The 22,028-nt window shown below is 45.3% G+C and overlaps 1 protein-coding gene across 3 annotated transcripts in view; it reads left to right on the top strand.

Annotated features, from left to right (window-relative positions):
* UBAC2 (UBA domain containing 2) overlaps positions 1-22,028 on the top strand; it is a 186,071-nt gene that overhangs the window by 133,995 nt on the left and 30,048 nt on the right. For all 3 annotated transcript variants that reach the window (XM_011993800.1, XM_011993801.1, XM_011993799.1), the window contains exon 7: positions 5,706-5,951. In XM_011993800.1, coding sequence (XP_011849190.1) covers positions 5,706-5,951 — 246 coding nt within the window. The remainder of the gene's footprint in view (positions 1-5,705; positions 5,952-22,028) is intronic.

The raw sequence follows: 22,028 nt of genomic DNA, 5'->3' as shown, positions 1-22,028 counted from the left end.
TGCATTATGCTCAATTTTGAATTAATATTATAATTTCTAGGGCAAATATGTGGGGAAAAATACAGTGATATATAGCTGAAAAAAACCGAAATACTAAATAATATTTCATAGTACAAAAGAACGTAGGAAAGGGGGAGTAAAGAGTAAAAAACAGTTGAGACAGACAGAAACCAAATAGCAAAATCCAGCTATTCAATCAAATACATTAAGTATGAATAATAGCTAAACACTCCAATCAAGAGGTAGAGATTGTCAGACTAATTTAAAAGAAAAAAATTGCCATATGCTATCTACAAGACACACTTTAAATACAAAGTCACGAAAAAAGCCTGAAATTAAAAGGGTGAAGATATATTATGGAGACAGTAAGCATAAAAAAAGCTGAAATGGCTGTATTAAGATCAGACAAAGTAGATTTCTCTATGAGTATTACTAAAGACGCAGCAGAATACTTTGTTGTGACGAGAGGGTCAGTTGTGTTTGTGTGCCTAAGAACAGCGTCCACAAACAGGAACAGCTTCCAGATACATGAAGGTAAAATAGCTAATGGGAGCAATGAACAAATCAACAATGACAGTTGGATGCTTTGAGACCGAAAAATAAAAATGTTTAATTTTGTACTTAATTCAGATCTCACAGCTCTAATTTGTCTTATATTTTTAATATTTTGTTATGTTTATAACATTTTGCTATCTTCTGCTGAAATCAGTGTAATGCTGATATATACCCCATTTTCTGTTTTATACCAGATCTTCAGAAAAGGGATTTCTACTTCCTTACCTCCAATTCATTACTGTTTTTTTTTTTCCATATTGACTTGATGTATCTCTCTTCATTAAAAATATGTATTTGTAACAAAGAATGCCACTCCCTACCCCCTACCGTGTCCCCCATCACCCCTCTACAGCAAAGGCTACTTTCTGTGATTCTGTAGTTACTGCAGACAGATGTGTGCACAAACAGCATAGACTATTATTTTGTTTTTTGAAATTTTGCAAGAAGATAAGCGCAACATGTGATACCTCTTATGTGTATTTTTCCGTTTAAACACGTCAGTACACACACATGGAGTTCATCTGGATGGCTGTATAGTACTGTGTTGTATGGATAACCCACTCTTCAGCTGTTCCCCTCCTGGGGATGATTTGTTTCTGCTTCCTGTCTCTCTCATGCAGGGCTGCAGTGGAATGTGCCTCAAAGCACGTGGCCGCTCTACTTGGTGTTGCCACATTGCTCCCCAGAGGCACCATAGCTTCACCTTCCCTTGGGACTGTGTGAGAGTTCTCAGTTCCCTCCATCCTTACCAAAATCTCACACCTGGAATCCCAGCACTTAGGGAGGCAGAGGCAGGAGGATGCTTGAGCCCAGGAGTTCAAGACCTGCCCGGGCAACATGGCAAGACCCCATTCGCCACAAAATGGAAAAAAAAAAAAAAAAGATAAAACTGGATGATAGAGGACCTTTACGTTTTTGCCAGTTGTTGCTGTATTTGAGATTGCTCATTTTAGATTTCAGTCCCTTAAAAACAAGTGAGGATAAACATCTTTTCATGAGTTTGTTAGCCATTTGAGTTTTCTTTTCTGAAATTACCTATTCATATGCTTTTAAAACTGGGCTTTTTCTTACACATTTTTAGGGTTTCTTGATATGTTCTGAATGCTGCCTTGGTTGGCTGTATGAATTCTGAGTACCTTCTTCAGGCCTCTTACTTGTGTTTTCACTTCATTTATGGTAGCTTTTGGCATACTACAGCTTTTAAATTATAAAGTAGACCAACGTGTGTTTTCTAGTTTGTACCTTATGTTTCTTATTTTAAAATATTTTGCCACCCCAGTGCCAAAAAGGTATTCCTTCTGTATTTTGTGCAGAAAGACTTACAATTTTATGAACTCTATTTGAGTTATTATTCCATTGCAAGTTTATGTTTGGTGTCAGGAAGGGGCCCTGTTCTTTCTCTTCCTCGTGTATAGCCCATGTGCCCCTTCCCTCCTAGTCTACCCATGTCTGCTGAATACCAGGTGCCCTTACACTAGGGATCCTATTTCTAAGCTCTTGTTCTCTTGGTCTATTTAAGTAACCCTAGATAAAGACCACACTGTTTTAGGTAGCCCAACTTTATAGTATGTCTTGAAATCTGATAGGACTTATGCTTCTTTAAAATTGCCTTGCCTTTTCTGGATTTTTTATTTCTTTGTCTTTTAACTCAATTGTGATGTATAACACAAACTGTAACTGTCACGAAGCTGTGTAAATCACTATAAAGCAAATATATCCATAATCCACTATGCAGGTAGAGACCATGCCTGGCCAGCCCCGCAGCCCATGGTGCCCCCCTTCCTTCCCACCTCTCTCCTGTGACCCCTTTCCCCTTCTTTCGCCCTCCCTTCTGTGACCCCTCCTAGCACACACCATCATCATCTTTGCGCTTTGCTGTCTCGTTTTACTGCTTAGTGTGTGGTTTAGGTTAATTCATTCACAGAAGTGGAATCATGTTTTCAGGCTTTGGGTCGGGCTTCTTTCTCCCAACATGGTGTTTTTAAAAAGCAAACCTTAAATATTCGGCATGAATTTGAGGACTGGCATTTACGTTCCAACAAAACACCCTGTTAAGATTTTATTTTGAATGATATTTAATTTACATATTAATTTGATGAAAATTGGTATCTTAACAGTTTTGCATCTTCCTATTCATGGAACTGGTATCTTTATTATCACTAGGGTTGGTTTTGAAAAAATATCCCTTACTATCTTTTTCATTTTTTTCTGTCAAGGCCATATATATATATATATATATATAAAATACCCAAGTATCTTATAGTTTTTGTTGCTGTTATTTGCTAACAGTTTATTTTTTCTTTCCAAACAGTCTGTATTTTATCCCTGGTTGCTTTTCTTTTAAGGATTTCTTTCTTTTGTTTCACCACAGTGAATCTAGATGTAAATTTCATTTTAACATTCTTTTAGGGACTGTTGCACTTTTATCCTGAGGATTTATATTCTTTATTTATTCTAGAAAACTCTCAGCTGTTTATCTCTTTAAATATAATATCCATATTCCCTCTGTTGGCTTCTTCTGGAATCCCTATGCTGACAGCCCCATGAGATGCACATAGTCTGTCTGTGCAGAGGCCTTGGCCTTCCCTACCCACATGGACCCTCGTTGATTCATGCCCTGCAGAGCTTTCCCTTCTCTCTGTGGAGGAGAGAAAGGGTACATGGAGCATGAGGAGGAACTGGGGTGCCTCTTACCCAGACTTAAGTAACCCTCCTTCCACAGGGCCTAGACCCTCTAGTCCAGGGGTATCTAGTCTTTTGACTCCTCTGTGACACATTGGAAGAAGAATTGTCTTGGGCCACACATAATATACACTAACACTGATGATAGCTGATGAGCTTTAAAAAAAATTGCAAGAAAATCTCATAACTCTTTTTGGTTTTTTTGTTTGTTTGTTTTTGTTTTTTGAGACAGAGTCTCGCTGTGTCGCCCAGGCTGGAGTGCAGTGGCACAATCTCGACTCACTGTAACCTCCACCACCCAGGTTCAAGCGATTCTTGTGCTTCAACCTCCTGAGTAGCTGGGACCACAGGTGTGCACCACCACGCCTGGCTAATTTTTGTATTTTTAGTAGAGACGGAGTTTCACCATGTTGGTCAGGCTGGTCTCAAACTCCTGACCTCTTGTGATCCACCCACCTTGGCCTCCCAAAGTGCAGGGATGACAGGTGTGAGCCACTGCTCCTGACCTTGTAATGTTTTAAGAAAGTTTACAAATTTGTGTTGGACCACATTGAAAGCTGTCCTAGGCCACAGGTGGCCCATGGGCCTCAGGTTGAACAAGCTTGCTCCAGTCCCTGTGCTTGTCTGAGTCCCACAGGACTCTCTGCAGGCATTTGGACTTAGCTGCTTATATGCAGAGTGGTTTATAATCACTTGATAAGCTTTCTATTTTGTTAGCATGGTTCAGGATTAGTTTCTAGTTTCACGGACCTTGGAGTTTGTTTCTGTCTTCATTTTCTTTGTTGTCTTATACTATTTTTGAGAGAAGGGGCACAGAAATTATTTGAAACCAGAAGTTGTCCACCATTTACTCTTCAGCCCTCTACAGTTTGTCTTTGGTACCAAAACTGTTCTTGTAAACACCTTGTTTATCAAACACCTCCATTTGCGACATCCAGTGGCTAGTTCTGTCTTACTTAGCAGCTACATTCGATGTAGCTGACCATCCCTATCTTAAAACACTTCTTAGCTTGAACTCTTCTATTTCCTTTCTCTTCACTGGCAGCCCCGTCTCAGATTTCCTTACTGGCGTTTCCTACTCTGTCCGTCCGTAGAATATTAGTACACTTCTGGGTTCAGTCCTTAGTCCTGTTCTGTCTTCTACTGTATCTCCCCCACCCCCATTTTATCTCTTCTAGTCCCATTACCCTAAATGTCACATCATATCCAGTGACTCCGAAATCCTTATCTCCAACTTTTCCTTTAGTTCTAGAATTACATAGCCACTTGCCCACTCAGTGGCCCCCCAAGATACCTGATAGACACTCCCAAGCTCAGGCTGCACAGCATCTGCTGCTTTCTCTGCCTGAAGTGTTCTTTTCCCAGTTTGTCAAGTCATGGGCACCCCATCATCCTTAAGATCTTCACTCAAGTATCGCTTTCTCCGAGGGCACCCCTGATGTCCCCTGCCGCCCCCAGAGTAGGTTCATGCCCCAAGTCACTTTCTTTCTTTCCCAGTACTTGCCGGAAATAGTTTCACGTGTTGACTGGATTACTGCCTGTTCTCCACATTGACTGCTATAAGCCCTGTGAGAGTGGGGCCTTGCTTATCTTGTTCTCAGCTGTATTCTAAGTTCCCAGAACAGTGCCTGGTGTGTAACACAGTCTCAAAGAATTCTTTCCAATTCATCAATTTAAATTTTATTATTAAAACATTGAAGTATACTTACATTAGAAAGTTGTCAAATATGTTCTAATTTGATCTTCTAATCCTAAGAATGAAATTCACATCAAGATTTTTTTTTTTTAAACAAAGGAATAGCCATAGTCATTTTTAGCTAGAAAATCACAGGAAGCCTTGAGACTTCTGTAACCTTACATTATAAATGACCTTCAAGATGAAGACAGGGTTGGTTTATAAATGGAATTGTTCATTGCTAACTAATGTTGGTGAGAATTTTAAATATCTAGAAAAATCAGTACTTGAAAAACTGATTAAAACACTATGTAAATAAAAACCAAGATTTTAGATTGTGTTTATTCTCTGATAAATTGATCGTGTGACTGGGTCAGCTGAGACATGGCAGTTGTTTTCTGCTGGTGTCTCTGCGATGGCCATCTGCCAACAAAGGTAACCACAGAGTCAGTACAGTGTGAAAGTGTTTCAATAATCAGATCTCTTACACCTTTTTAAAAAATGAAGACAGTGTCTTGACAATCTTTTACCTGAACTTTGTATACTAAATGATTAGAATTTTGCTAGCTCTTCTAATTCAATAAAAAACAATTTTGTTTTACTGAGTAAATTCAGTTTTGTGTTGATTTGTACTGCTTAGTGTTCTGTGGTAGAGGATTTTGCTTATTGCCTAACACGCTGTGACTAAGAAGAACACTATGTGCAGTGTTTGGAGGCTGCTGATTTTTGTGTCATGTACATTTTTTAAAATGATACTACATTTAATCAATCACATTGGACGTTTTTCTTTTAGATGTCCGGTCTGTGCTACAACAGCAAAATGTTCCAGGTGCATCAGGTGCTCTGCATCCCCAGCTGGATGGCAAAATTCTTTTCTTGGACACTTGAACCCATCTTCTCTTCTTCAGAACCCACCAGCGAAGCCAGAATTGGGATGGGAGCCACGCTAGACATCCAGAGACAGCAGAGGATGGAGCTGCTGGACCGGCAGCTGATGTTCTCTCAGTTTGCACAAGGGAGGCGACAGAGACAGCAGCAGGTAAAAGTGATAATAATCACTAAAAATTTAGAAATTCTCAGTGGCCCCAGCAAATCTTTCCTCTGTGATTGCATGTGAGGTAGAGACTACATTTTATTCCAGTCTCTTGCAAGCGGATTTTGACATTTCCAAAGAGAATGTAGGTCTCTGTTAGTGGCGATTCTTAGTTTTTTAAGAAGGTAAAAAATAAATTGTAGCTGAAAGATTGGTCAAACTGGACATTCTTTTTCCACCTATATTAGATAAGCATGACTTCTTAGAGAAACACCAACCTAGTTAACAAGATGTGCTATTTATCTGTTTTTATAATCTTGTAAAAGCCACAGTGTCTTCCTGTTAAAATGCTAATCATATGCCATGGAGTGAAGAACAAATGTAAAACTTCCTGATTTTCCTTAATTGAAATGAAGAGAATATGAAGGTAAGAAGATTTTCAATGGAACAACCAAGGAGTAGATTTTTAAAATGCTGTGTTTTCTCAACCTTGCTGTCAATCATCAGAAACTATTGCACATTTGTCTACAAATACTGCATCCAAACAATCTGACACCACACTTGTCTTCCATGGGCAGCGAGGGAAGGAGGGTTAGTGCACATCAGGCTAAAACCTCAGGCCTGATCTGTCTAGGACACTTCTGTGAGCCAGCCTACAGGGTTCCCCATTTTTCGCCTCTACCTTCTTTACCCCTGGGGTAGTTGTAAACCATACAATTACCTCTGCCATCTCTCTGTCTCCCACTAGCATTAGATGCAAGAAGTAGGTCTGCAGATCTCACGATGGTTTGGAGAAGTGAAATCAGGTTTGAGGTCCTTAGAGTCTCATTGGAGATGCAGGTCCCAGAGTTTATATTGGGATGGGAGGAAGGGGGCACCTTATCAGGTGCAGAGTCTACAAGAGAAAGACAGAAGCAGAAGTTGTTTCTTCAAGATGTGCTTGAATTTGAGTGACTCTGGAACATGCCATAAAGATGCTCATGATGTATTTAAAGCTGGAGGATGGACATCTCTGTCTTGGAGATGTGGAAGCTACATATATATGTAGGTGATGGAGTCACCTCTGTAGGGGTGAGAGCTGAGAGCCGAAAGCAAAGAACTAATAAGTTCTGTAAGAGAAGAACTACATCCAAGGTGAACACAGGCTACAGATGAAGCCTTGTATTTAGCAGGAGGTGAATCCTACAAGGAAACAGAGAAGAGCGAAAGGTATGAGAACTCAGAATGATCAAGGTCAGAAAAACTGAGTAGTGATTGAGTATAAAAGTAGAGGCACAGAGCTTATGAGGGGGTGTTCTGATGTTTCTGGCCTAGATAATCTTGAAGATAGAGGACTGATAGTTCCATTTCACCAATATCAAAAGAGCAGATTTGGGGGAAATATGTTGTCTGAGATACCTTGGGAGTCCTGGGAGGAGATTCTCCATTGGAGAGCTTTGAATTTGTACTCATAAGCAAACCAGAGAAGCTGCATTTCTCAGATTGGCCTCCTCAGGAAGATTTTTATACAAGGAGTTTAAGAGAGAACACTGTCAGCATACAGTCACATCGCAGGGTTAAGGCTTCAGTGTGTGAATTTGGGGCAGGGGCAAGGGGTGGGGGACAATGTGTTCCATAACACTGCAGGGTGGAAAGGGCCCAGCATCGTCTCGGCGCTGCGTGACTGTTCTGCTTGCAGACGGTGGTTATCCGGTGCATGCAGTCTCTGTGGGTGCCAGGTTGGATGCTCCATAGTGGCACGAGATTGGTCGGTCTGGGTGAGGGGACCGCACATTCCTCTGTGCCGCCACCGTGGCCATCCATTCGTGTGCCAGCACTGGGTTTTCTGGCGATGGAGCCACGGCCATTCTGCCCACCTTCCACTTGGTGCCTTTTCGGTGGTGGATGCCCCTGGTGGGCACTACCTGCAAAACACTTGATGCTGCTGTTCCTCTAGCTGGGTCCTCCTTGTGCCCTTCCTTCCAGTCCCCTGACCGGCCAACCAGGTGATCTGCCATGCCCAGCAGATCCGCACGTGTGATTGCCTCAGGCCACTTCTCTTTCCACTCAGAGTTGGTGACCAAATGTGCTGCCCGGGCTCTGCCCATAGGGGTTCCCCTGATCGTTGTCTTTCAAGATCGAGCCATCATGCAGCCGTTTCCTCCAGCTGCCACTCATGTCCTGAGCCAGCCTATCCATTTGGCTGTTTTCCCCTCTGTCACTTGGTCATGAGGGGCCCAACCGCTGTGGCAGTCGGTGTTAGCTGGGAAGAGGCTGTGGTGCAGCAGAGGTGGCTGCCAGGGTGGTCTGGCATGTCTGCTTCTGCAGCTCACCCATGCCCTGCAGCCCCACTCATGCTGAGCCCAGATGCCCATGTCCATCTGGTGACGGGTTTCTGTCGGCCCGCCTGGCTTGGTAACGTGGTGGGTCTCCACTGCTGACCACATGCTCACGTTACGGCCTACGGACAGGCACTTCGTGGTGCAGCAGTAGTTTATACAAGTGGGATTCTTGGCTGCGTGTGCACGCCCTCGCTCCAGGACCCTATGGACCCACATTATGGTTCTCCTTTCCTGCCTTGCCGTAAACTCCGCACAGTGTCTTTCCCCACCCCAGATACTTGGAATTCCCATCATGGGATCTACCAGCTTGCACCCAGGCCTCAGGGAATGAGACAGACCCAAATCCCTGCCCTGCTGGAGCGTGCATTCCCACCAGGCCCCTGTGAAGTGGCACGGGCCTTTATGGCTGTCCGTACTGCTGTCAGACTCCTCCACTTTCATAGGATGGTCTCACCAACAGGTCTGAAGTCCAGAGCAGGACACCAGCCCCTGGGCCTTTGCCGGGCTTTTACATTGAGTGGTCTGCTGGGCAGTACAGACCAGACTTGATTTTTTGCTAAGCTTACTTCTAGGGTCTGCACATGGATACACCCAAAACTCAGTGCTTAGCCTCCTGCTGAACTTCTTCACTCAGCTGTGTCTCAGTGTTATTCACATAAGTGTGATAAATCACCACATAGAGAACTCTTGTTAAACCACCACTGGAAATTATCTGCCGTGTTTGTGTGCATGCACGAGTACTGTACAGGGTGCAGTTGTATCGGAATGTAATACCTGGGGAAAAGTTTATTTTGATTTTCGTTTACTTTTCAACAAATAAGTACTTAGTGCTTATTATATGCTAGGCCTAGGACTGGACATTGAGGACACAGGTATAAGAAAGATAGCCCCTAGTCCTTTTTCTTATGGAGCTTGGGTCCTGTCTCTCTTGCAGAATTAGCATGTTTCACTCTTTATCAGTAAAAAGACCACCACCATTTATTGTGCCAGTCCTATGGTAAGTACTCAGTATATGTTATCTCATGTATGCCCAGTGTGCGCCTAGAGAGATGCAGGTGTTCCCTCATTTCCCCGGAGGCTCAGGGGAGTGCTTGCTTGTCCAGGGGCAGCTGCTGATGGGGATCTGGGAGTGAGATCCAGCTGTGTCTGACTCTGAGATCTCTGTTTCTGATCCCTAACTCATATACCTCCCAATATGAGAGCTCCTTGGTGATTTTTTTTTCCCCCCTTTTCACTTTGGCTGGCAGGAAACTCAGTGCCAGGCTTCAGGTTTAATTAGGGTTAAGTTAGAACTTTTGCTTCCATCTTCTTCTTTATGTTTCAAATGTATGTTTTTGTTGTTTGCTGCTGTATCTTTTATTGTAGGCAATCTCATACTGTGTATTTCATTTAAAATGCAGCTGTTATTTATTTATTTAAAAACTGTTGATTTTTAGATGCTTTTCATAGAATCTGAGTTTATTTAGTCAGAATGTCATTTTTTTCAGTTACTAACTACCGTATGTTACACATGATCTGTCTGCAGTTTTTCATTTCAGGTATTCCAAAATAACACTCAAGTCTTGATTCAGTGTTGTATTTCTTTAGATTTCTCTTGCCTGCTTATGCCAGAGTTCATCCTGCCATCTGGCAGGTGCTCGCTGCCACCCCCTGCCACGTGCTCCTCACGTGACTCTGGGGGCACAGACTGCTTGGGAAGCTCTCTGACCAATACTGGTGGCTTCTCTGTGGGCACAAAAGAAATGAAGAACATGTCCTTTCCCTCCATGAGTTTGTGGCCAACTTCAGGGAGCTCAGGCAGTTGTACTTGAAATAGATGACCATCCAAAGACAAGGAAATATTTACTGAAGCATCCATGCAGTGAAAAGCTGAGGAGAGAGCCACTGGTGTGGACTGATGCTGCCAAAAAAGATTTCAGGAAGTAGAAGGACAGGTGGAATTTGGATGGGTGGAGAGGGTAAGGCACATCATTCCAGAGGAGAGGACCAGCAAGAGTGAGGCCTGGAGGTGCTAATGAGACCCTAAAAAGGAGAGGCTTCCGGGAGGCCTGTGACTGACATGTGGGCAGATATGTAGTGAGAAATGGGGAATGATCTAGTAACTCGTAATGGAGGGAGGTAGTTTAAACCTGACAGTAGATTTCGGCTTGGACATTGGTTGTGAAAAATGGTTTATTCAGTAACAAAGATAGGACAGTTATCTCAGAAAAATGTCATTTTATTGCAGTGTGTAAGATGGACAGGGGAAAGGAGAAACCCCAGAGGAGGAGACAAATAGAAGGAGGTTTCTAAAGCCCAGCTCTCAGAGGAGTGCTTTGGCTGGGCTGATGCTGAACTTTGGATTGAACTCTTCTTCCTCTGTTCACTCCTTAAATAGGTTGTTTCCCAAGACTCAGTTCTCTGCCTACTGAGCTTTTCACGCTAGACACATAAGGGGACCCACTCAGCCTCTGTCCTCACCACTTTGTTGAGCTCATGGCTCCTGTGAGTCCCTCAGGATCCAGAGAATGGACCTCCCTCTCTCCTGGGGCCCCAGACCGAAATATCCTACTGCCTGTAAGACTTCTCCACTTCAGTGTCCCATCAGCTCTTGACAGGTACCGTTTCTTTTTTTGTTTGTTTTGTTTTGAGACAGAGTCTCGCTCTGTTGCCCAGGCCGGAGTGCAGTGACGCAATCTTGACTCACTGCAACCTCTGTCTCCTGGCTTCAAGCAATTCTCCTGCCTCAGCCTCCTCAGTAGCTGGGATTACAGGTGCTCGCCACCACGTCCAGCTAATTTTTGTATTTTTAGTAAAGATGGGGTTTCACCATGTTGGCCAGGCTGGTCTTGAACTCCTGACCTCATGATCCACACGCCTTGGCCTCCCAAAGTGCTGGGATTACAGGCGTGAGCCACCGCGCACAGCTGACATGTACTGTTTCTTTGCTAAATTCGTTTCCCTTTCTCACTCCCTACCTGATGAACCATCATTTACCTGAAAGTCCAAACCTAGGGTTTCACCCCAGGCATTTCCGTCTTATGCATCCATGTCCTTCCTGCCCTCCCCACCAGTTCAGCCCCAAAGAGTCTCGCTCCTTGATGTAAGTCGGTCATTCATCTCCAGTGCTGTAGTTCAGGCCACTGGCGCCATTTGCCTGAATTTCTTCCCTTCCATCTCTGTCACTGACTGCCTTCCTCCTGAGCCTGCCCCACAGCCTCCACCAGTGATCTCTGTGAAAACACAAATCTGATTGTTTCACTCCAGCTGTCATCCTTCAGGGCCTCTCCATAGCTTTCAGGGTGGTTCCAACACAAGGCTGCTGCCTGCTCTGTGGCCGCATCTCCTTTCTGCTGACATGTGCAAGCCCTTAGGCCAGCCATGCCGCTCTGGGTTACTCGCAGTTCACCGCTGCTCGTGTTGTTTCACGCAGTCTCACCTTTACATATTCCCTTTTCTCTGCCGAAAATGAACTTTGCTGTACCAACCCCTTCACCCCACCCCTCCCACATACACATCTTTTTCCCTTGCCTAGCTCCTGTTTCCTTGGCTTTCCTGACAAATATCGCCTCCTTGGGGAAGCCTTCCCCAGCTTCCTAGGGGGCTTCCAGGGCTCTCTCTACCCCTGTAGCCACTGCGTGTCTCTCGTGGCGCCGCTAACCTGATGCTCACTGCTGATTTACTGCCCTGTCTCCACCACTGTGTCTCAGGAAGGAGCAGACTTGTTTTCTCTGTATCTCCAGTATATGAATAATGCCTGGCAGTTGTTAGGAACTGTGGGAATTAATGAGCAAATATGAGCGTAATAAATAGATACAGAGAGACTTTAGGCAAACTGAATACAGATGAATAATCAGGGCTGGAAACATCTACAGAGGCCAGGCGCAGTGGTTCACAACTGTAATCTCAGCACTTTGGTAAGACCAGGTGGGCAGATTGCTTGAGCCCAGGAGTTTGAGACCAGCTTGGGCCACACAGTGAGACCCCATCTCTATTTTTTTAAAAAAAAGAACTACAGATACTTTGAGAGAACAGTAGAAAGTAAGACCCATGTTTAGAGAGTGTAAAGAGAGGGGAAAGAAAAGAACACCCAGGGTCCAAGGAGAAAACCAGTTCATTGGCCAGGGAGCCTGTTTCTGGAAAGTAGGTGTTTCAGGAACAGATTCAGATGTTACTACCCCCACCCCCTGAAAAAAAAAGCCAAGTGGAGATGATGACTGGAAGAAGACCACTGGATTCAGCAGAATGAGTTCACTTTTGAAAGGGGTTTCGGTGGAGACATGGGGATGAGAAGCGCTGCATGAGCTGGAAGTGGGGGAGGGTCAGTATCACTCTGTTCTGACCGGCTGGCCTCATTCTGGGACGTCACTGTGGTCACACTGGTACCAGTTGAAGTTACTTTCACTCTGTGGGAAAGTCAATATGATCTTATGCTCCTGAAGCATTTTTAGTCCATTGTGTGGCATATTCCCATTCCACGGCTCTGACGAACAGTGACCAGGGAGATGGCTCTGTACATCTCACTTCAACTGGGACATGAGACCTAGGTGCTGACGGGCGCAGGGTACAGTGGTCCCACACTCATCATTAAGCACAGGCATGTGATAACATCATCAAGTGTGCTTTGACCTCTTACAGATCTTTCTGGACGTTTCCCGCCAGCATTGACTATCCAAAGGCCTTTGGAGGCTTGTCTCATGGGCCTATGGCAGTGAAGATGGAGTGGGCTGCAGAGTGTTGGCTGAAGCCTGTGACACCCACTTCTCATCTCCCTCCGCATCCACTGCTGTCCCGTTCTTTTGTAAACTGATGTTGGGACACTGTGCTGGACACACATAAGCTGCTCTCAGTAGTTCCTTGCCTGCTGACTCACTCCTGTCTCCCAGCAGAACTTCCTTCTCCAAAGCAGGTGGCATCTCAGAGTCATTTTGCTACTTGCAGCTGCGATCATCTTTCCACTGCCAGGGCCATTACATAACTTGTCATGGGTTTGTGTTTTATTCATCCCCAGTAGAACATGAGCTCTCGGAGGACAGGAGCTGTTGTACTTCTTTGTCTTTTGGCTCTAATGCAGTGTACTACCCTGAGGGATTAAATAAGACACCGCCTGCACCTTCAAGAAGTTTGCAGCCAGCAAGGGGAAGACATGAGGCTACACTAGGCACTAGGTTTCTATGGGAGTCTGTGCAAAGAGGAGAAAAAAGAACCCTGAGGCCTAAACGGTGGCCGTGGCCAGTTCTCCCTAAGGGACACAGCGGGGGTAATCTTGAGGCCAGCACTGGGGCAGGTGTTTCAGTCATAGGGGACCTTATGAAAAAAACGCACAGAGGCTCATAACAGCTGTGGGGACAGCAAGGAATTGCACTCGCCTGAGATTGAGGTTCCCATAAGAAAGAGGCAATGTGAAAGTCATGGCTGGGAAGAGAGCAGAGGCCAGGACAGGGGCGTTCTACCAAACTAAGAATTGCTGTTGTGTTCATCCTGCCAGAAGTGGTGGGTCAGTGAGGCCTTTTAAACATGAGAGTAAGTTAGATTTGTTTTTAAGAAAGCTCATTTTAGTCATAATATGAACATTGTTTGAAGGGATGATGCTAGGCTGGGCACAGTGGCTCATTTCTGTAATCCCAGCACTTTGGGAGGCCAAGGCAGGAGGATAGCATGAGCTAGGAGTTTGAGACCAGGCTGGGCAACATAGTGAGACCTCTTCTCTACAAAAAAAATTTTTAAATCAGCTAGGTATGGTGGCATGTGCCTGTAGTCCCAGCCACTCAGGAGGCTGAGATGGAATGATCACTTGATCCCTGAAGGTCAAGGTGCAATGACAACTCAAAAAAAGAAAAGGTGACAGTAGAGGAAGAAGACCAGGTGGGAGACGGTGAAAATTCTGTGTGCTCATGATATTGGTGGTGATGAGCTAGAGCGTGCTTAGCTCATCACAGTGAAGGACCAGGGCAGGCTTTGCAGAGCCTCCTTGTCTTCAGACCTCCAGATCAATCACTGGAGTCTCCTATAGTAATGATCATCCGAGTGGTGCCTGTGCGACCTGAGTCTCCACAGCTTCATGGTGCATGTCTCCCTCCCTTTGCTCACTGTAGCAAAGAAGCTCTATGTGCTGGGATAAGAAAGATGTATCTGTTCTCTACCACTGGCCCCTGACACACAGCACCTAAAGCCCTTGGAATCTCCACAGTGAGTATAGGGTCCAGCCCTGTGGGGCTTAGCGGGTGTTCTCCCCGTGTGCGGAGACGAGAGATTGTAAGAAATAAAGACACAAGACAGAGATAAAGAGAAAACAGCTGGGCCCGGGGGACCACTACCATCAAGACGCGGAGACCGGTAGTGGCCACGAACGGCTGGGCACGCTGATATTTATTGCATATAAGACAAGGGGGGCAGGGTAAGGAGGGTGAGTCTTCTAAGTGATTGACAAGGTGAAGGAAGTCACATCATCACAGGACAGGGGACCCTTCCCTCTTAGGTAGCCGAAACAGGGAGAGAGAAGGCAGCATACGTCAGTGTTTTCTTCTATGCACTTATAAGAAAGATCAAAGACTTTAAGACTTTCACTGCTTCTTCTACCGCTATCTACTACGAACTTCCAAGAGGAACCAGGAGTACGGGAGGAACATGAAAGTGGACAAGGAGCGTGACCTTCGAAGCACAGCACCACAGGGAGGGGTTTAGGCCTCCGGATGACTGCGGGCAGGCCTGGATAATATCCAGCCTCCCACAAGAAGCTGGTGGAGCAGAGCGTTCCTTGACTCCTCCAAGGATAGGAGACTCCCTTTCATGGTCTGCTAAGTAACGGGTGTCTTCCCAGACACTGGCGTTACCGCTTGACCAAGGAGCCCTCAAGCGGCCCATATGTGGGCGTGACAGAGGGCTCACCTCTTGCCATCTAGATCACTTCTCACAATGTCCCTTCAGCACCTGACCCTATGCCCGCCGGTTATTCCTGGGTTATATTAGTAATGTAACAAAGAGTAATATTAAAAGCTAATGATTCATAATGTTTATGATGATTGATAATGTCCATGATCATCTCTATATCTAATTTGTATTATGACTATTCTTATTCTAACTATTTTCTTTATTATACTGAAATAGTTTATGCCTTCAGTCTCTTACCTCAGCACCTGGGTAATCCTTCGCGCACAGTGAGAAGTGTCTTTTCACATGGATGACTGATGTCCTGGCACTCCTGGGTGGCCTCATATGGGGCCTGGTCACAAGGGGAACTAATAAGTGATTAGAGGGTTCAGACTTTCAGCCCCAGCCCCACCCCCAGCCTCTGTGATTAGGGAGAGGGGTTGAGGGGTTGAGTTAATCATCAATGACCAGTGATATAATCAATTATATCTGCATAATGAAGCTTCCATAAAACCCCCAAAGGACAGGGTTTAAAGAACTTCCGGATTGCTGAATATGTGCTAGAGCAGGGTGCAGGGGGTGCCAGAGAGGGGCAGGGGCCACGCCCCATGCCTTGCCCTGTGCATCTCTTCCATCTGACTGTTCATCTGTATCCCTTGTAATGTCCTTTCTAATAGATGGGTAGATGTCAGTGTTTCTCTGAGATCTGTGACCCGTCCTAGCAAAAGAGGAGTGGACCACGGGAACCCTCATTTATAGCACGTTGGTCAGAACCTTAGGTTAGGGCTGGCAATTGCTACCTGAAGTAGGGGAGCAGTCTTGTGGGACTGGGCCCTTAACCTGTGGGCTCTGATGTTATCTGCTGGGAGATAGTGTGGAGACTGAATTAAGTTATAGGACACGCTGCTGGTGTCCACTGGAGCACTGCTTGGGGTATGGGGGAAGCCCCCCAGCACATCTGGTGTCAGAATGTTGTGTTGAGTGGTGCGTGAGTGTAGAAAGGAAGAAAACAGTGTTGTTTTTCTTCAGAGCCATGCTCACGATAGAAAGCAGTGTAATATAATGAAAAGAACAAGAATGGGCAGTTAGGAACTCAATCCTGGGTTGACAGGGACATCTATACGCAATCTGTAGAATACTGTTGTCACTGGGGATAAAAAAAAAATTATACAAAATTACCTTTAGGTACCAGAGGCTCTATCAGATATTTGTTATTATCATAGTATTGGGCATCTGTTTTTGTGGCTCTCAGGAAGTTTGAGAGAGTCCTGATTTAGGAGCCAACCTTGATAGTTACTACGCGTAAAAGCTTGTAACCTCTAGAGCAACGGTCAGCAGGTGATGGCCTGTGGGCCAAACTACCTGTTTTTGTACAATCTGAAGCTGGGAACCATTTTTGGATTTTACATGGTTATACAGGTAACTACATAATATCCTTGATCTCTTGCCTCTTTGTCTTCCGAACCTAAAATGTTTACTATGTGGCCCTTTACAGAAAAATGTTTGCCGGCCCCTGCTCTAGAAGGTTATATAGCCAGCAGCTTTCAAAGTAACCTGTTACCTGGAAATGTGAGTTCTCTCTTAGTTCTGGTCATCTGTTGTTTGTGGGAACCAGTCCTCTCTCAGTTGGCTGATGATGAGAATGCTGTTATATACCACAACACAAACTTGAGGATAAAGCTTTCCATAAGACTTTTTTGTAAAAGTTTCCATATATTTTAGAAGCAGAACTAAGATGAAGCCCACTGTGGATGAATCCTGCTTGTTGGTACAAGCCAAGTGGAACATTTGGCAGCAAAGCCCTGGAGTCCTTGGTGCTCTTCTTTTAATTGCCTCCTCATCTCATTGGGCTGTCCAGTGTTAACTGGTTGATTATCACCTCTGTGTTTCACCTGCAAGAAAAGAAGCTACCGACACACAGAGCAGCTCAACGTTATTCACACGTGCTTTCAGTTATTTTCGCAGCATTTGGTTACAGTGAGTTTAGCTGCACACCCTCCCTTAGTAACTTTTTGTGGCTGTGAAAATTCTCTTTATCCTCCCCCAGCAACAGTCATTCGGTATCATCTGAGATGTGCATGGGGGGCAGAGCTGCCCTGTTAGTCATGAGAGTTCCTCTCATTAATCAAGTATTTTTAATTCTATAACTTTTTTTAGTGTTTTAAAAGTATTTTCTGGTCCTTGATGTATTTTTTAGCAGCCAATAGAATTCACATACTATATAACTCACCCCTTCGAAGTGTACAATTCAGTGGTTTTTAGTATTTTTTAGTTGTGCAAATACCATCACAATTTGAGAACTTTTTTCATCACCCCAAAAGAAACTCTACCCCATTAGCAGTCATTCCCATCCGCCCAGTCCTAGGCAGCCACTCATCTACTTTCTGTCTCTGTAGACTTGCTTATTCTGGCCATTTTATAGAATTGGAAGCATATGTAGCTGATCTTTACGACTGGCTTCTTTCGCTGAGCTTCACGTTTCTGAGGTTGACGCATATTGCAGCATGGTTGATTTTCCCTCTGTGGTTTACATAGCAAGATCTGCCTAGAAGAGCTTTATGTGTGCAAGTGCCACCCCACCAAATCAGTTTCTGTCACTGCCCCTTCGTCAGGCCAGCTTCCTTAGGAAGCTTCCTGTTGCCTCTTGGCCTCACCAGTGCTACCATTTTCGTTACCATCTATTCCGCAGAATACACTCAGTGCCAGGCTCTGGGGAGTCCCACGGTGACCAAGGCAGCACGATCCCTCCTCTCCCTGAGCTTAGAGTAGAAAGCGTCAGTTACAGTGAAATGTGATGGTCACTCTTCTGGGAGAAACGTGTAGCGCAGCCAGGAAGAGTCAAGAAATCGTGTCTGGAGGCAGCACCATCAGAAACTCTGTACCTCCGTCTCCACCCACGTGGCAGGGGTCGGGGCGCTGCACGTGTTTTGCAAAGGAGTCCACCAGGAATCCAAAGGGAGCGAATTCTCATGTGTCCCGAGCATCCTCAGAGACAGCAAGCTGACACGTGGCACCCTTCTCAGCACTTTTCCTTTTTGGCTATGCTCTTTCACTTTTTGGTGCAATTTGATTTGAAAACGATTCTTTTCGAGTTGCTATGCTTCCTTGTCAACAAAGCAATCTAATCAGTTAGAGCTAGTTCTTTTATGACTTTCTTCTTTCAAGAGTTTATAAGTATATAGCATCAGATGTGGAATAAGTTACCAGGGCTTAGTTGATAAAAATCTGCAAATTAAATGAAAATTACATGCAAGAACTCTATTTTCAGTGAAGTTAAAGCTACGTTGTTTATCTCAATCTGTACCTCCTTGCAGAAACTACTGTTATGTTTCCAGTGCTTTTGTAGTTGATCATACTGATCTTTTTGACAAAATTCAGAACAGAAAGATAGGATCAATCTAAAGTGTGATCCTTTTCCAAGACTGACTCATTAAGTGACCTTGAGAAAATCATTTCTATTTTCCATTCCGCCTTGGTGTCTTCATGAGAAAGAAGAGCGAGGTACAGTCTCATGATACTTCAGAAAACAAGCAAATGATGATGAGGTACTTGGCATTTTGAAGATGTAAAAGTTATCAGCAATCCTAATTCTTTTCCTGGGTTTTCCTTTCGTCACTTATTAATCACTTTTTGAAAGGATGAATGAATTTAGAGATGTACTCTGAAGCAGTATCATCTTAAACCAGGGGAATGTTAGAAAAATCCTCCTCATAATCATTCTGGGCAGTTTTTCCTCCCAAAAAAAAGCCATCCTGATGGGTTTTCAAAACCAGAAAACACTCTTAATGAGGAACAGACCACTGGAGTACCCATGAACATCTCAGAAAAACTCCTGGGGCCCTTGATTCGTGCAACCCCCCAAGGGTTCAGAGCCAGCAGCCCATTGCTGTGGTTGACAGACATGGTTTTGTGGAGAAAGCAGCCAGAGGCCAGGAATTTTCTGAGTCGTGAGTCACAATCTCCCACCCAAGATTAGAGCACAGATTTAGTTAGCCATACTGAGATTTGGTAAAAGCATTCTGTCTAAGCGATGGAGATGTGTGCACGTGCACAGTGCCTGTTCACAGGGGATGCAGGCAGATCGTGGGTTTAGGATGGGGGAGGCCACTGCACCCCCCTTCACTCCTCTGCACCTGCTCCCTCATGTGGACACTGTCCACAGCTGTGGCTCTCACAGGGCAGTTGCCCAAGGAGCTCATATCTTATTGGAGATAGGGGATCGTACAGGTGACATTCATGAGCAGTGTGAGGAGGGTGACATGGGGGTATCAACCCAGCATCTGCCCAGGAGCTCCTCGTGTAGCGGCTCTGGCAGGTGGCCTGAGGCTTCTTTTTGAAAGAAAACTGTTTGGCCTTCCAGATGTTCTTTAATATAATGATTGGGAAGAGACAGCTCATAACTAGCTTAAGGCTATCTAGTTCAGCTTTCCATTTTACAGCTGGGGAAACCCAGATTCAGTGTTTTATTTTCTGTTCACTGGGTGGCTTGCCTGAATTCTGTGGAAGTTCAGCAGAGCGGGGGAACAGGAGGGTTTGGGTTGCTGAGAAAGAAGCCACTTACAGATAGGAAACAGGAGCTGGGCCCTACGCAGATGGAAGGGACCAGGGAGGGCACTTTAGGTGGCAGGGACAGTTTGAACCGTCATAGTCTGCAGCAAGTGGGCGACATGGGATGGAAGGAGCATGCCAAGGAGAGGAAAGAAGTAATTTAGGATGGGGCTGGTTTGGGCAGACCTGCAAAACAGGACAGACTCAGACAGGATGCCCAAGGGTTTTCGGTTGAGGCAGTGTCATTGTGAAAGGGCTTCTCGTGCACACTCACTGACCGTGGCATGCGGATTGGATTGGGGAAATCTTATTGGCAGTCATGTCATCCAAGAAGTTGTTGGCATAATCTTGGAATGCAATAGCAAGGACCTACATGGGCAGATCCCCTCCCAGGGGAAAATCAGTAGTCCTTGAGCATTGGCTGGGTTTGATGGACAGAGGAGAGCCGAGTCCAGACGTGAGCTGGGAAGTGGACACACGCCTGCCACGGTGAAGGCAGATAGGCAAGTGCGGGAATGAGACTCAAGCGGTCACTGAAGACATGAAAATGGATGAACTCTCCGCAGAGGAAATGTAAAAAGAGGGGAAACCTTGAGTAATCCCCAGTCTCATTTTTAATTAGGAGTTTCACCTCTGTTTCTGTCAAAACATTTACTGTAACAAGTACCAGAACAAATTTTAATTTTCACTTTTACTTAATAATTTGTGTGTAGAACCAACGTTGGGAAGGAAAAAATGACCCCAAATTTGGCAGACAAAGAAATAAAGGAAGGGAAAACGGAAGATACGATGCAGAAATGGGTAATCCACGCTCCGAGAGATGCACTTCCATTCTTATGTCTTCAAGGCCGCTGTCTCAGTTCTCGCTGTGTGGCCCTTACCATCACCAGCATTCAGTGCTTACAAGCATGTCACTCAGTCGAGGGAGTGAGGAAGCTGCAAGACAAGGCCTTGGCATGTTCTTCCTGCGCTGATGTCCCTGACCTGCGGCCGGACTGTGGGCTGTGGAAGCCTGTGGTCCCCCGACGCCACCCTCGCACCACCACCTCCTCCTCACAGAGCAGCCTTAGCGTTCTCATTCTCTACCAAAACCAAAACCAGACCAAAACACAGGAAAAGGTTGGGATACCTCTGGTCCTGATGGTCCCTGGAGGAAAGGTTCCCCTTGAGGAGTGATGGGTCAGTCACCTTTTCAAAACAAGCGAGAGCCAGGGCTCTGGCCTGTGGCTCAGCCTACAGTGTGTTTGGTGCCACACGCTCCCCGCAGCCACCTACAGTCTTGCTCCCCTCTGTGCAGGGGGCAGCGGCGGCACAGTCCCACTGGATGCCCTGGTGCATGGCTGAGCCATGTGCGTCCCATGGCTCTCTCTAGAGTCCCTTCCCTGCACCACCAAGGCCTCCGCAGATGGAACTGGCTGGGAGCCGTGCTTTGTTGCAACAAAGGGAAAACCTGTCTCTCTTGGGTTTGCAGCTGCCATTGAAACCAGTTGAACCTGTTTTTAAAATTGTACCTATGTCACAGTAAGATCAGCTGCACTAGGTATGTCAGGCCTCTGAAAAAAAATGTCATTAAAGTAAACAAGCCTTGGGACACATGTGTCAGACTATACACAGTAGAAGCGTCCCTTGCAGGGGCTGCTGGGTTGCATCCTAAGCTGGGCTGGAGCTTCCTGATGTGCTCTGTAGATGTCTTTGCACCTCCTGTCCTCACTGCCACCCCCAGTCATTGCCTGGAACACCAGCCGTGGCCCTGACCCTTTTAGCCCCTGAATGGAATGCACAGGCAAGGCGTGTGGCATTTGGGACTCCAGCCAACTAGAGCAAGACAGAGGAAGAAGAGACAGGGCAGAGGGCAGCCGATGGTTGGGAACTTCTGTCCTCCAAGCCAAAAGGTTCTCAAAACTGAGCAACAGGATGTATTGTGTCTCCTGATTGTATTGCCATGGAAACTGCCTTCTATTCTGCCTAGAAGAAATAGTGCTGTTTGAAGTATCTCATCCATCAACACTGGTCACTGCAAGAAACCACAAAGGAAAAGTGAAACCGAGAGCTGCAAAACTAGTCTGGGACTTTGTTCAAGCGAACAAAGTTTATTATTTTTTCCAATACCTACTGAGACTACCGCTAAGCAGCACAGAAAGATAAAATCCGCTGTTTTTATAGCACGACACGAAGGTCACGGGTGGCACTTCACATAACAGGGTTAGATTCAGTCTTCTGAGTTTTCTAAGGTTCATATTTTTAAGACTTTGCCAAGGAACCAGGGTTTTCAAATATGCAGCAGGGTTTCTTCTGGGCCTTGCGTTGCCCCATCTCTTATCCAAGCGGTGAATGCGTTGCTAGTTTGTGTGTGTGGTGCTGGTGG

This window comes from Mandrillus leucophaeus, unplaced genomic scaffold (genome assembly GCF_000951045.1).
Source record: "Mandrillus leucophaeus isolate KB7577 unplaced genomic scaffold, Mleu.le_1.0 Scaffold434, whole genome shotgun sequence".
Lineage (NCBI taxonomy): Eukaryota > Metazoa > Chordata > Mammalia > Primates > Cercopithecidae > Mandrillus > Mandrillus leucophaeus.
Note: the sequence above shows the minus strand (reverse complement) of the source record. Positions and strands in the feature narration are given on the sequence as shown.